At 42.7% G+C, this 11,913-nt stretch overlaps 1 protein-coding gene across 1 annotated transcript; it reads right to left on the reverse strand.

Annotated features, from left to right (window-relative positions):
- Window positions 1-10,092: 10,092 nt before the first annotated feature.
- On the reverse strand, window positions 10,093-10,556 carry LOC147424198 (uncharacterized). The gene is made up of 2 exons (XM_086502021.1): window positions 10,422-10,556; window positions 10,093-10,293 (listed from the first exon to the last, which is right to left on the reverse strand). The coding sequence occupies exons 1-2, from the start codon at window positions 10,554-10,556 to the stop codon at window positions 10,093-10,095; spliced, it is 336 nt and encodes a 111-aa protein (XP_086358147.1).
- Between the last annotated feature and the right edge of the window lie 1,357 nt (window positions 10,557-11,913).

Genomic DNA, 11,913 nt, shown 5'->3' on the forward strand with positions numbered 1-11,913 from the left:
ATCAACCACTGCCTTTGCATCATATGCCTCCACTTCTAAGCTCTTTACAACACCCAAGCATTTTACTTTTTGATGGTTTGCCAATCTGATCCGAAAACCTGACACCCCAGCCACTGTGAGACCCATCTTCTCAACGCATGAGTGTGTTATGACGCATATTTGGGCTCCGCCATCCACATAACCTTGTCCCAAATTTTTCCTTTTATGCCACACATCTACTATTGGACAAATGTCTGGTAGCTCGTCCATTGCCAACACCTTCACTGAACCTCTCTCTGGCTCTTTCTCCATTGGGTTAACCATCCTCTTCCACTGTCGCTTTAGCTTAGGCACCATCTCTATAAGCTGCCCAAAAGTAACCTCTGCCTTCCTGCTCGTCAGATCCTCCTTCAAGTCATAGCTTAATTGCCCATCCCCTAGTGGAAAATCTGAAACATGAAACTTTCGACGAGCTCTCCTTTTCCTCTTGGCCTTGACATCCTCACCTTCATGGCTCTTTCCTTTCTTCTTACTAGGACATGGGGCACTTCTTCCTTCCTTATCCTCTGTGGTCCTCTTCCCAATAGGCATCACTAATGTATCCTCTAGCTTTGATGCCTTCTCCAAGGTGACTACACTTAGCACTTTTGTCTTTCCCTTTTCCTCCTAGGTCAGTCCACTGGTTCCTTCATCTCCCTTAATTTCGATGCCATAATCATTTGACCTAGTTAACACCTGTCTTGGCAATGGATACATGTCTCCCCCCATCCTTGGTGGCTTATCACATTGCGGGCTGATGTGACCCAACTCTCCACAATTATAACATGTGGGCGTCTGCCTCCAAAACCTACCATTGCTTTGTCCAACACCATTCCTAGGCCTTTCTTCACCTCCTGGCTGATTTGCAAACCTCCCTCGACCTCGATTATTTCCCACTTGACCTAGCATGTTTAGGCTGAGATTCTTCATCAAATCTACCATTTGCCTCATGTCTTGCCTTAGCCCATCATCTTGCACTGCTGTAGTGACCACTGCTGGCATAACCTGAGTAGTAACAGGAACTACTGGTTCATGATGAACCCCTGACATGCGCCCTTGTAAAGACTCTATAGGCTGAAATTCAGACCTCATTGGCAAAGACTCCACCCCTAACTGGCTCATTTTCCTCAGCTTCCACTCTTTGTTCCTTGCTACCTCTAGTGCATCCTCATATGTCCTAGGCTTCTTTAGCTCCACTCTCCAACGTATATTCTCCCAAAGACCAGCCAAGAACCTGTCCTTCTTCATCATGTCAGGCGGGGGTACCTGTGGTGCTAAGGCCTTGCACATTCGCTCCCATGCCAATGAAAACTTACGTATGTACTCATCTACTGGCTCACCTTCCTTCTGCACCAAAGCCTGTACTTCTTGCCACACTTTGTCAGGATCTTCTATCTTCACAAACTCCACTTCCAACCCATGTCGTAGATTGTCCCAACTCAACCTTACAGGTGGATCGGCCACACGCAACTCCTCTTCAAATGCTTTAGACCAAACTCGTGCATCACTCTTCAAACAAATTTGGAGAAGGCGTAACATTTGCGTAGGGTCATGAATCTGGTTGCTAATGCAGGCAACCTCCATCTTTTCCAAAAATTCTTCCACATCTTCATCACTTCTTCCATGAAACTCGGGATAAGAGAAAGCCATGGCTACCCAAATTATGATGCTTTGAGAACCCCTTCGAACACACGTGCAAGAACCCAAAACTTTTCACTACCCAATCCCTAGAAACTTCAATGGAGCTCAGCTTTAGATAAGGACAAACACATGCACATCAAATGAGTTTTCGTAGTTGATCATTGGAATTACAACAGGCAAAGGACATTCCAGGATCTCTCTCAATCTTCTTGGCCCAAACATAAAGACTATGCGCTGCTGGAAAAAGATCTTCCTGGACACATGAACATTAATCTGAATTCTTTGAGTTAAATGAAAAGGAGTGAACTGAGGGCCATTTTGATCATCCATTAAAGCCAACCATGAAGCTCCCAAGAAGGCACACCTGACTCAACCTCTGATTTTGCCAAAATTTCAGCAGCATAACAGCGTAAATGGCTCAAAATACCAAAAAACCAGCCATCATAACTTGGGAAAATTTCGACAGAGTTTCCCCAGAAGTAGAGCAATGAGAACCCAAAATATAGACTGTCTATGTATGCATAAACTGTCAACAATAGAACCCGAGCATCAAGTAGGAATCACTAGTACATAGCCTATGGCGAGGTCACAAAAAGGGTGCTCCAGCTACTTGTATCACTGAAAGGATCTCCACATTTGAGAATCCCCCAGCTCAATAAAAACCTCACGCTATCGACCCTCACACGAAGGCTAATGCAAATCGCATATAGTCAAGTCTCAGAAATGACTATCTTCCAGACCAAGTCTCAGAAATGGCTGGGACTGCCAAATACAACCAAGTATGGCTCCACAAATGCGTACAATGGCAGTTTCCACAAGTAACATACAATCCAGCAGACAATGCGCTCAAATAGGCGCCAAGTGATGCATACCCACAACAACTGCAAGTGACATCACTGCTAGTATATCACTGTACTCCAGCTACCTATACCTGTACCTGTACCTGTCCCTGTAACCTGTAACCTATAATCTGTAATCTGCAACCTGCAACCTGTAATCTCGAAGCTCGAAGCTCGAAGCAGAAGGTACTCGAAGAAGATCCTCCGTGGGGGCGCCAAAAGAATGTGAGCGGGATGAAAACACACACAGCGACTCTATAATGACCCGACACACACTCTTGGGAAGATACACACACACACACACTATGGGGCACCACTCGGCTTACACAACACACCTGGCCGAGACAGGGAACACACCTCTGGAGTGAGAGGAGAGAGACTATCCACTTGCCCACTCCACACAGACACACACACACACACACACCCAAAAAACTCAGCTCAAAAGAGGAGAATTTCTGATGTTTAGATACAAATGAGCTTGGGCCAACACCAATGGGGCAAACAGCTCACACAATATGGGTAAAATAAGCCAGATACAATCACAAACTGGAGCAGAAACTTCGCTCATAGGAGAAACTTACACAGAAAAACAACAGGAAAAGAGTGAGGAATTTGGCAAAATGGACAGCGCCATCGCGTCCGGAACGGCCCAAAACCCCAGTCTACAATGTCAAAGTGCTCAAATCCGACCTCGGATGAGCAGTTTACGGCCAAAACAGGCTCCAAAATGAGCAAAAAACACAGCTGCGGCTGTTCCTCCTCTCTTCTCCACGTTTTTTCTGGTCTTTTCTCTCTTTTTTCAGTTCCCACACTTAGCTTTATTACTTGGGCACCCTTGGCCTTTTAGATGACCTCAAACGGACCCCGAACAGGCCAAAAACTGACCTCGCAGTGCATAGTTGTCACCTTTTTGCATCATTCGCACACCTGGCACTCAGCTTTTTTCCACTAATGCATCTCGCCACCACGTGAAGTGGCCCCAAAAAGTGGTCCTAATGATGACCTTTCTGCATAACTCTCACAAGAAAACACCCACGTTGTGTTCGTCCTCATCCGCGTGCAAATATTGACCTCGTTCGCCCTCCTGACGCCACTAGATGCCATCTGACGCACCTGCTGACCTCACGTCGTCGACCCGCGGATAGCTTCCTCGAGAAGTTTTACGCGCTATAAACTCCTCATTATTGTAGAAAAAACATACTGGTACTGGTGATAGTGAAAATCGATGAACTATGTACATGTTGTCCTACCTGTACACATGTGGGCCCCACGTAACCACCTGGCTAAGGAAAATGGGCAATTCTTTATTTGATGCACCATGCATGTGTATGTACATATGCGCAATCCCTTGCTCCAAAAAACTCCTGACAACGCTATGGCGAACCATAGATGATGAGCGCATATCTGGGATTGTCATGTGCAATCTCGGTGTTGAGAAGAAGATGACGGAAGATCTAGAGGCTAAAATCAACCGATTTTGCATGCTTCACAATCCAGTGATGCAAAAGTGGATTTCACAATATGAGGATGCAAAGCAAGAGCGACAAAGGGCACAAATCGAGTGGAGACGGGGAAGACGACCACCGATGCACTATCCAGCGGTTCTGGAGAGCCTACCAACCTTCATGAGCTTAAGATGGTTGCACAACCAATTGAAAAGCGCACAACAATGCGGTGACGAAGTGACTGAAGAAGAGTGGGAGTACTCTCGGGGTTGCGCGACCAAGGTAAGTTTGCAATGTACGACTAGCAAGTGACTTTATTTATAAACGTTTGAACGGCCACTCATAATCTTTGTTCGTTGTAGTATAAGTCATACACAGCAGCATGGTGTAAAGGTCGACATTTTAGGGTGGAACGAATCGACAAAAAGCGTTTTACTCAAGATTGTGGAATCATGGCAAAATTTGAACAATCTAGTCGACGACGTTCCTCTGATGCAGATCCTGTGGTGGCGGAACTCACTTACTTCGGCACGCTGCAAGAGATTTTGAGGATCGATTACAGAGGATTTTTTGTCGACTTGTTCGACATGCAATGGTTCAAGATAATCATGGAGGGTCGCAACGCTACTGTGCGTAGAGGAGAGTCTCGTCTCCACACCGCCTCGTGTTCGACGAGGCTCTTTACCCTCCCCTTCTTTGCCCGCCCCCACACCAGCCACAGCATCGCCATCTACGCCAGGTTTTGCACGGCTGACTGTTCCTAGAAGCTACACACCTCTACCTACTCCGCTAGGAGCCACCCCACTCGACACTCCTCGCTTCGGGGCCCAGACGCCGGTGGAGACACCTGACGCCCGTACCCCCATCGACACGCCGCTAGAGACCCCTGTCGGGACACCCAGGTTCACGCGTCACCGGCCAGAGGGCTTGCCTTACTCCGTCGAAATCAGCGGCGGCATCATCATGGATGATGACGGCAAGAAGGTGATCTCGCGCATGCGTGGTCTTTGCTCTCAGCTGTTTAGACACTACATACTAAACAAATGGAGTGAAGTACCAAGTGATTTAAAAAACAGAGTCATCAGCATACTTCATGATGAGTTTCCCGTTCCAACACGGGATCAGCGCTTCAATGAAGACCTGATGAAGATTCGAATGCGCGAATACTGCAAACACAAGCGAATACTGCAAACACAAGCGGCGGCATGGTTAGTATTAGGGTTTACTCTTTTTTATTTTTTGTATTGTTTTATAAATGTCGTTATATGTTTATACTTACTGAAAGCTGTCTTATTGTCTTTTTTTGCAGAATCCGACAGATACGCCGCTTGGACGCGATGAGACGTCTGACTAGATGACGTCAGTTTAGTCGTAGCTAGATAGCATTAGTTTAGGGTTTCTCATAGCTTATGTATCATGAGACGGATTTTATACGTCTTTTTGAACCATGTATATTATTACATTTGTCACCGCAGTTCCTTTTACCAATCAATTCTTTATGCCTATGATGTTGTACAATTGTCATTATTACATTTGCCAATCAATTCATTTTGCCTATGATGTGTACAATTGTCAATTTTGCAAACAATGCGTCTTGTGGGTGACTATTTTGGGTCTATTATCTACCCTTGCACTTTTTTTAAAAAGTGAATCAAGTACAATATGGTTGATGGGTTTCAGGGCATTCAATGCCCTACCACCAAAAAACAATTCTCTCGGGCGTCGCTATAAGCGTCGCTATTTATGGCTCTGTAGCGTCGCTATGAGCGTCGCTATAGTCTTCTGTGTAAACGTCGCTATATGGGTCGCTATGAGCGTCTCTATGAGCGTCGCTATATAGCGACGCTTATAGCGACGCATATAGCGATGCCTATAGCGACGCATATAGCGACGCTCTCGTAGCGACGCTCGTAGCGACGGTTTTAGCGACGCCGGGGGTTATAAAAACCCAATGTATTTCCGTCGCTAACAGCGTCACAAGAGCACACAACCTGTTGTAGTGTGCACAAATATAATACATGGATATGATGGAGAAAAACAGGTTTATATATATAAACAATTTATGGAATCTAGAATAGTGTCAGCTATATATAAATATAAAATGGAAAAAAGAGATATATGAAAATATAAGGATTCAAATGAGGGGACCCTCATTTGTTTTTATTGAAGTATATTTATTTACAAGAGATAAGAAAAAATACCTCTAGAAAATAAGAATTTGGTGAAAGGCAATGACTGTGGTGAAAGATATTTTTGAGGTTTTTCCTTGGAGTGAATTCACACAAAAAATAAGAGAAGCTTGCATGAAATGATTTTTTATAGAATACATAGGTAAAAATATTATGGTAATGGTGAGTAAATGTGTATGGCATATATAGGAAAATAACACACACCTAGGTAGAAATATTTAAATAGATACCAGAATAATTATGAAAATTCCCTATATTTAGGCCCTATGTACAATGAAATATATACACACAAAAGGGCCATAATATATTTTATTTTTTTGGCTCAACTAGCCCAGGGACTAGCTAGCTGAAGGTTTTAAGAAGATATGGGAAAAGCCGCTAACTCACACACGCCTATGTACAATGAAAAGGTAAGAATAGCCACAATGTTTAAGTGATATTAGTAGGGTGAGGTAAATCACTATGGAAATTATGGAGAGCCAGAAAATGGCTATCACTATCCTCTTTGGATAACTAACAGTACCGAGGTATGTTTCTCAATAGTTTATAGGTAGCCTTCCAAAATGACTGGTAAACAGGGATCACAAGTTGTTGTATTAGTAACAACCGTCTTGGATAACTATAGTAAACTAATTTACAAACACCCAAACCGAGCCATGACCTATATTAGTGATTGATAGACGTACAATTAATCTCATAGAGATAGTACATATAGAGTGTGAAATGCTTTAGAAGCTATTAATGTCATGATTGTGCATGCTACTCCAAATCATCCTTTGTTAAACACTAGGGTCCATAACACCTAGTGTGCATGCATTTAGCAAAATCAGATCCAAACCTGCATATCCATAACTGTACTTGCAAATTCTTATGGCTAATTTTATTCTCACAGTGCACTAGAAAAAAACCAAATACTTTCCACATGAAAATGGTGCTAACCTATTTGGACCATAATAGAATGTGAACATCCATCACACCTAGGTACCAAATGACCTATTTCATTAACATAGCATAACCTTGCTATGTGTATGCACTTTTATTCTTTAAAGTTGTTCAATAGTATGTGTAACCCGACAAGTCTAACTAAAGTACCCAACAATTTCTGGCCACCACTAAAATTCTTTTTGATACAATGTGCTCAAAATGGTCTAGTAAACAGATTTGACCAACACCTAGGGACTTAGTTGCGACACATAATTCAAATGAAGAGTGCTACTGTTTGTCCCAGAGACTCATATTCTCAACATGTGGAATATGTCTTAGATAAGGATATCTGAAAGAAGGACATCCTTCAAGGACGAGATGTACTTGTGTGTGGAGGTAACTGTAAACACTCAGTAACATGAGTGAGAGGGTCCCTCATTAACCTTGCTCCACACTAGCTAAACCAAACTCCATGAGTTCCTAGACCATGTTGCTCCTCTTGTGATAACATGTGCCAAACAAAATTGTACCATATAGGCCTATCACTGCAAAGTGTAGAAATTGCCTAGTACAATACTTCCCCTAAGTGTTTTGCTCCAACATGACCTTGTCACGTGTCTGTTGAGGAAAATGGAAGCAACATATACATCCCATTCTGGAACATTAAATCAAAGCATATACAAACAAGAACAAGCAAAGTACATATTGAGATTAAGCTAGAAACCTTTCGTGGAGTACCAAAGCCCTGCTTCAAGGGTCTCACTATGTACTAACATAACCAGTCAACGAAACACTAAAGAGAAATTACTGAATAGACAGTTACTTATTATTTGTCTCACCTTGGCAATCTAAAACCCTTGACAGATTCCAAATGATACAACAATTACCCCTTGGTAGATGAGAGGATCTTTCCTTGAAAGTACAAGTGTGAAGGTTCCAACAATTAATCATCAACACTTGTTGAGTGATTTGATAATCTCAAGTTGGGTCTTATCCCAAAACTGTGCTCTTATAAATACTCTCCCTACTATAGACAAAGCAGGAGATCTGCTAGAGTGGGAATTGTATTTACACTAGAGCTTTTTGAGACCTAAAAGTCCATAATCTTGGGTTTTTGCGGACAGTCATGCTGTCTAAAATGTTTGCTTCATCTAAACACCTTGGTAGAGATAAGCATTTACAAGTTTTAGACTTTCAAAGACTCAACTTGATCTTCATACTAAAAGTACGTAGTATTAAAGTAACACCCAAAAAATCATTAATGACACGACTCTTGCTTGTCCATTAGAATTGATGGGTATTCAGCTAGAAAGAATTGCTTGATCTTGATAGCAATCATTGATGGATTACAAACAGATGACTCTTATCCATTCCAAAGTAGATGGCTCCTAGCCCTTCAAAAACAGATCAACTTAGAAATATTTTAGTAAAATCATGCCTAATTTCATTATCCCTTTAGAGAATTAGGAAAGAAAAAGAGAGAGGGAGAATGCTGGGCTGGGAAAATTCCATTATTCTACTATGGTGCGTGCCCCTTGCGTATGCTTTGATGCATACAATGTCTACATCATAGCTTATCCTAGAAGCATACAAGTCTACTTGTACGATGCTCTCTCATAGAGATGTAGCAAAAAGAACATAAGTCACAGCATGATCCACCTACCTTGGATGTGATTGTGACTTACTGGTACGCCATGCACACAAAGCAAATAAATAAAACGATAAGCCCTTGGCTGGAATGACGGTCTCAACAGAGAGAGCCGATACTATAAGCGCCATGCACAATGTGAACGGGCTTGGATACATCACCGTTCAACATTATCTTATGTAAAATGTGAACTTAGAAGTTAGATCCCTATATTGCCAAATATCCAAATTTGTGTGCCAGTGCTTTTGATCCCAAGTCAATGGGAATAACCTCGACACAAGCTAGAAGCCTTGCTTCTCAAAATAGTAGTTTGTCAAATAGTTATAGCTAATCGGACGTGTCAAATAGTATACCATATTGATAATCATTAATTGAACTCACAAAGCATACCTTAAATTATCTAATGGTGCCTCGAAGGAAGTGTTCTCCATCCGCTTCGATGAGTGGTAATAAAGAGTTGGCCATGCCAAGCAGCTTGGCATCCTCCATCAAGTTGAGCAACAAACTATGCCAATCTTCGTGAGATTCTAAAAGATTGCCAATTGGTCTTGCCGTTATAACAAAATTGAACCACTAAGGAGTGTCCTCTGTCGAGGTACTTGTAGAAAAGACATGCTTCTGATCAAATTTTGTCATAGGCAAGCCATGCTTGACTGTAGTCTTCAAACCAACCTTTGGTCTTCGCTAATAATGTATTTATAAAGATTTGATGCTTATTATAAATGTCTCAAGTCGTACTTGCACTTCAAGTACATAGAATGCACACATTTTTTTTGCATCACGAGAAATAAAGAAAATTAACTACGTACCTTATGAAGTCCTTATGCCGACTTTCCTTGCCGTCGTAACAATCGAACTATTTTCAATCTAGAAAAGAATCGTTAAATTCTATGTCAGATACCTCTGATTGGTTCATAGGATATATCGGTTGATTGCCAACATATGTGTTATTTCCTTCTGCTAAGGGCCATGACCAATTCGCAAACCAGTGAAGGCTATACTTTCTTGTTCGTGCCCCGCATATCTTTTACAGTCCACAACCAACATCGCTCGGATGCACCATGCACAATGCCATATCATGCCTTCTCCTCGGCCTTTGGCACCTTCCCAATTTGGTTTTATGCAATTGAGTTACCCTATGATAGGTTCAATCCCATGATGCATGGTTCCATCCCACAAAGTCGCATGTGGGTTTTCCCCTTGAACCTTGTTTTCTATTGAAACTGGCAAATTTCCTGATTCTAAATGTGGGCCATGCTTGTACCTTGACACCTTGGAGCTTTTACTTTGGTTGTCGACACAATGCAGTTGTACTCTTGTGCATGGCTATGTTCCTTGAACATCTTGAGGTTCCGGCAACCGTATTGGAGTTGCCAAATTTGCCAATTCTAAATGTAGGCCATGCTTGTACCTTGACACCTTGGAGCTTTTACTTCGGCTGTCGGCACAATGCAGTTGTACTCTTGTGCATGGCTATGTTCCTTGAACATCTTGAGGCTTGCAACCATATTGGAGCTGCCAAAACGTGCCGACTTGAGCCATGGGCCAAAGCCCTTAGTTGGGGGGTGCCCATAACTAGGGTGCCCACCCTAAAAAAAAAAGAACTTGAAAAAGAAACCATGGTGGTAGTGCATAGCAACGAGGGATAAGAAGAGATATTTCACCCCCTGCAGTGCTCACATCCCTTTGCAACAAAATTGAAAACTCATGCTCTCACCAGCACTGCGCACCCATCAAGCCCCTTCACGATGCCTCTACTGCTAGTCAAGAAGCCTCCTTCATGTGTGTAGGAGGTCCACTCCCATGACCATGTCCGACTCTCCTTCTCGGCCTCTATGTACCCAAGAGCCATGTCCACGTCTCCTCTTTCACAGCCCAAGCCCAGAAAGAGAGAGAGAGAGAGAGAGAGAGAGAGAGAGAGAGAGAGAGAGAGAGAGAGAGAGAGAGAGAGAGAGAGAGAGAGAGAGAGAGAGAGAGAGAGAGAGAGAGAGACAACATGCAAAGCCATGAATTTTCCATGCAATGTTTTCCACCCTCCTCCATAGATCCTCTCTCCCTTGAGCTATGATACCAGTGTAAGACGAAAGGGTGGACCGGCATAATGATCTCTTCCCAGCCTCCCTACTTATAGCAATTGGCTCTTACAAGTAGGACCCTTAACCTTATGCCTTCCCCTTGGCTCCTAGCCATACTGAGCTATTAAAACTCTTTGGCCCTTGTCCTGAGAGGGTGTAAGGCCAAAATCACAAAACATCCTCCTCAAAGAATTGTCAAATGGGTGCAGGATCAAAGTGAAGCTCCCCTAGAGATTTGTGGGCAACTAGGTGGTAAGTCAGAAATACAAATGTGGCGCTTTAAATGTTTTTGTGTGTGTGACCACGATGTTGGAAGGCTAGATGTTTTGTCAATGCCATCTTCAAATTTGCAAAGTTCTTTGTCGTTTTTGTCGTCAAATTTTGCTTCATTTTGTTGTTGTCATTATTTATCATCTTTATCTTCATGTCATTGTTGTCTTCTTCTTTTTTGTCTTCATTGATCCATTGTGTTGAGGTGTGGTCTTATTGGCCAATGGTTAAAACACACATACATATCATTTTGTGGTATTGTGTGTGTGCTCATTATGCTCATGTGTGTGTTTGTTGTAGGAAAGGTCTTACCACAATTAGTGGTAGGTCCGGTCCCGTATACATTTTCCTTTTGTGCACAAATATTGCCTACATTTCTGTCATGAAACAAGCATTTACATCTCAAAGATAAGCTATGTGCATAGGCTTGCAACAAAGGTAATTTATGAAGTATTGTGTGAGGTCCCTACCCCTTGTCGAGAGGAGCGGAGTACCTTTGATAGGTCTCCAATCCTGAGAAGGAAAAACCAACGGACATTGCCTTAGCTACTACGTAGCCACGGGCATGAACTGTTAGTGAAGGATTGGTCCTATCTCGCTATGGCGGAGCGTGACCACCATAACCTTATCTAAAAACTATCTATAATCAATTATACCTAAAAGTATAAATCTTAGAGTGACCAACCTGTGCGCTTTTTTTCCCATGTTTGAGAAGCACAGCCGCCAAGGTTTGTCTCTTTTAAGATTTATGACTTAAAAAAAAAAACAATTTCTAGCGTTGGAAAGTTACCCGACTCATCGGGTCCACCCGTCCATAGAATAATACCGTCGGGGTATCATTCTCCCACTTTCCACCCCACACTC

This window comes from Adiantum capillus-veneris, chromosome 26, assembly GCF_014529385.1.
Source record: "Adiantum capillus-veneris isolate H3 chromosome 26, ASM1452938v2, whole genome shotgun sequence".
Lineage (NCBI taxonomy): Eukaryota > Viridiplantae > Streptophyta > Polypodiopsida > Polypodiales > Pteridaceae > Adiantum > Adiantum capillus-veneris.

Excerpts from the sequence above, each read along its gene's own strand:
- LOC147424198 (XM_086502021.1), bottom strand. The coding sequence starts at position 10,556 with ATGGCTCTTGGGTACATAGAGGCCGAGAAGGAGAGTCGGACATGGTCA. Across the intron at positions 10,294-10,421 it reads TTGATGGGTGCGCAGTGCTG|GGTGGGCACCCTAGTTATGG; the intron begins GTGAGAGCATGA and ends TTTTTTTTTTAG.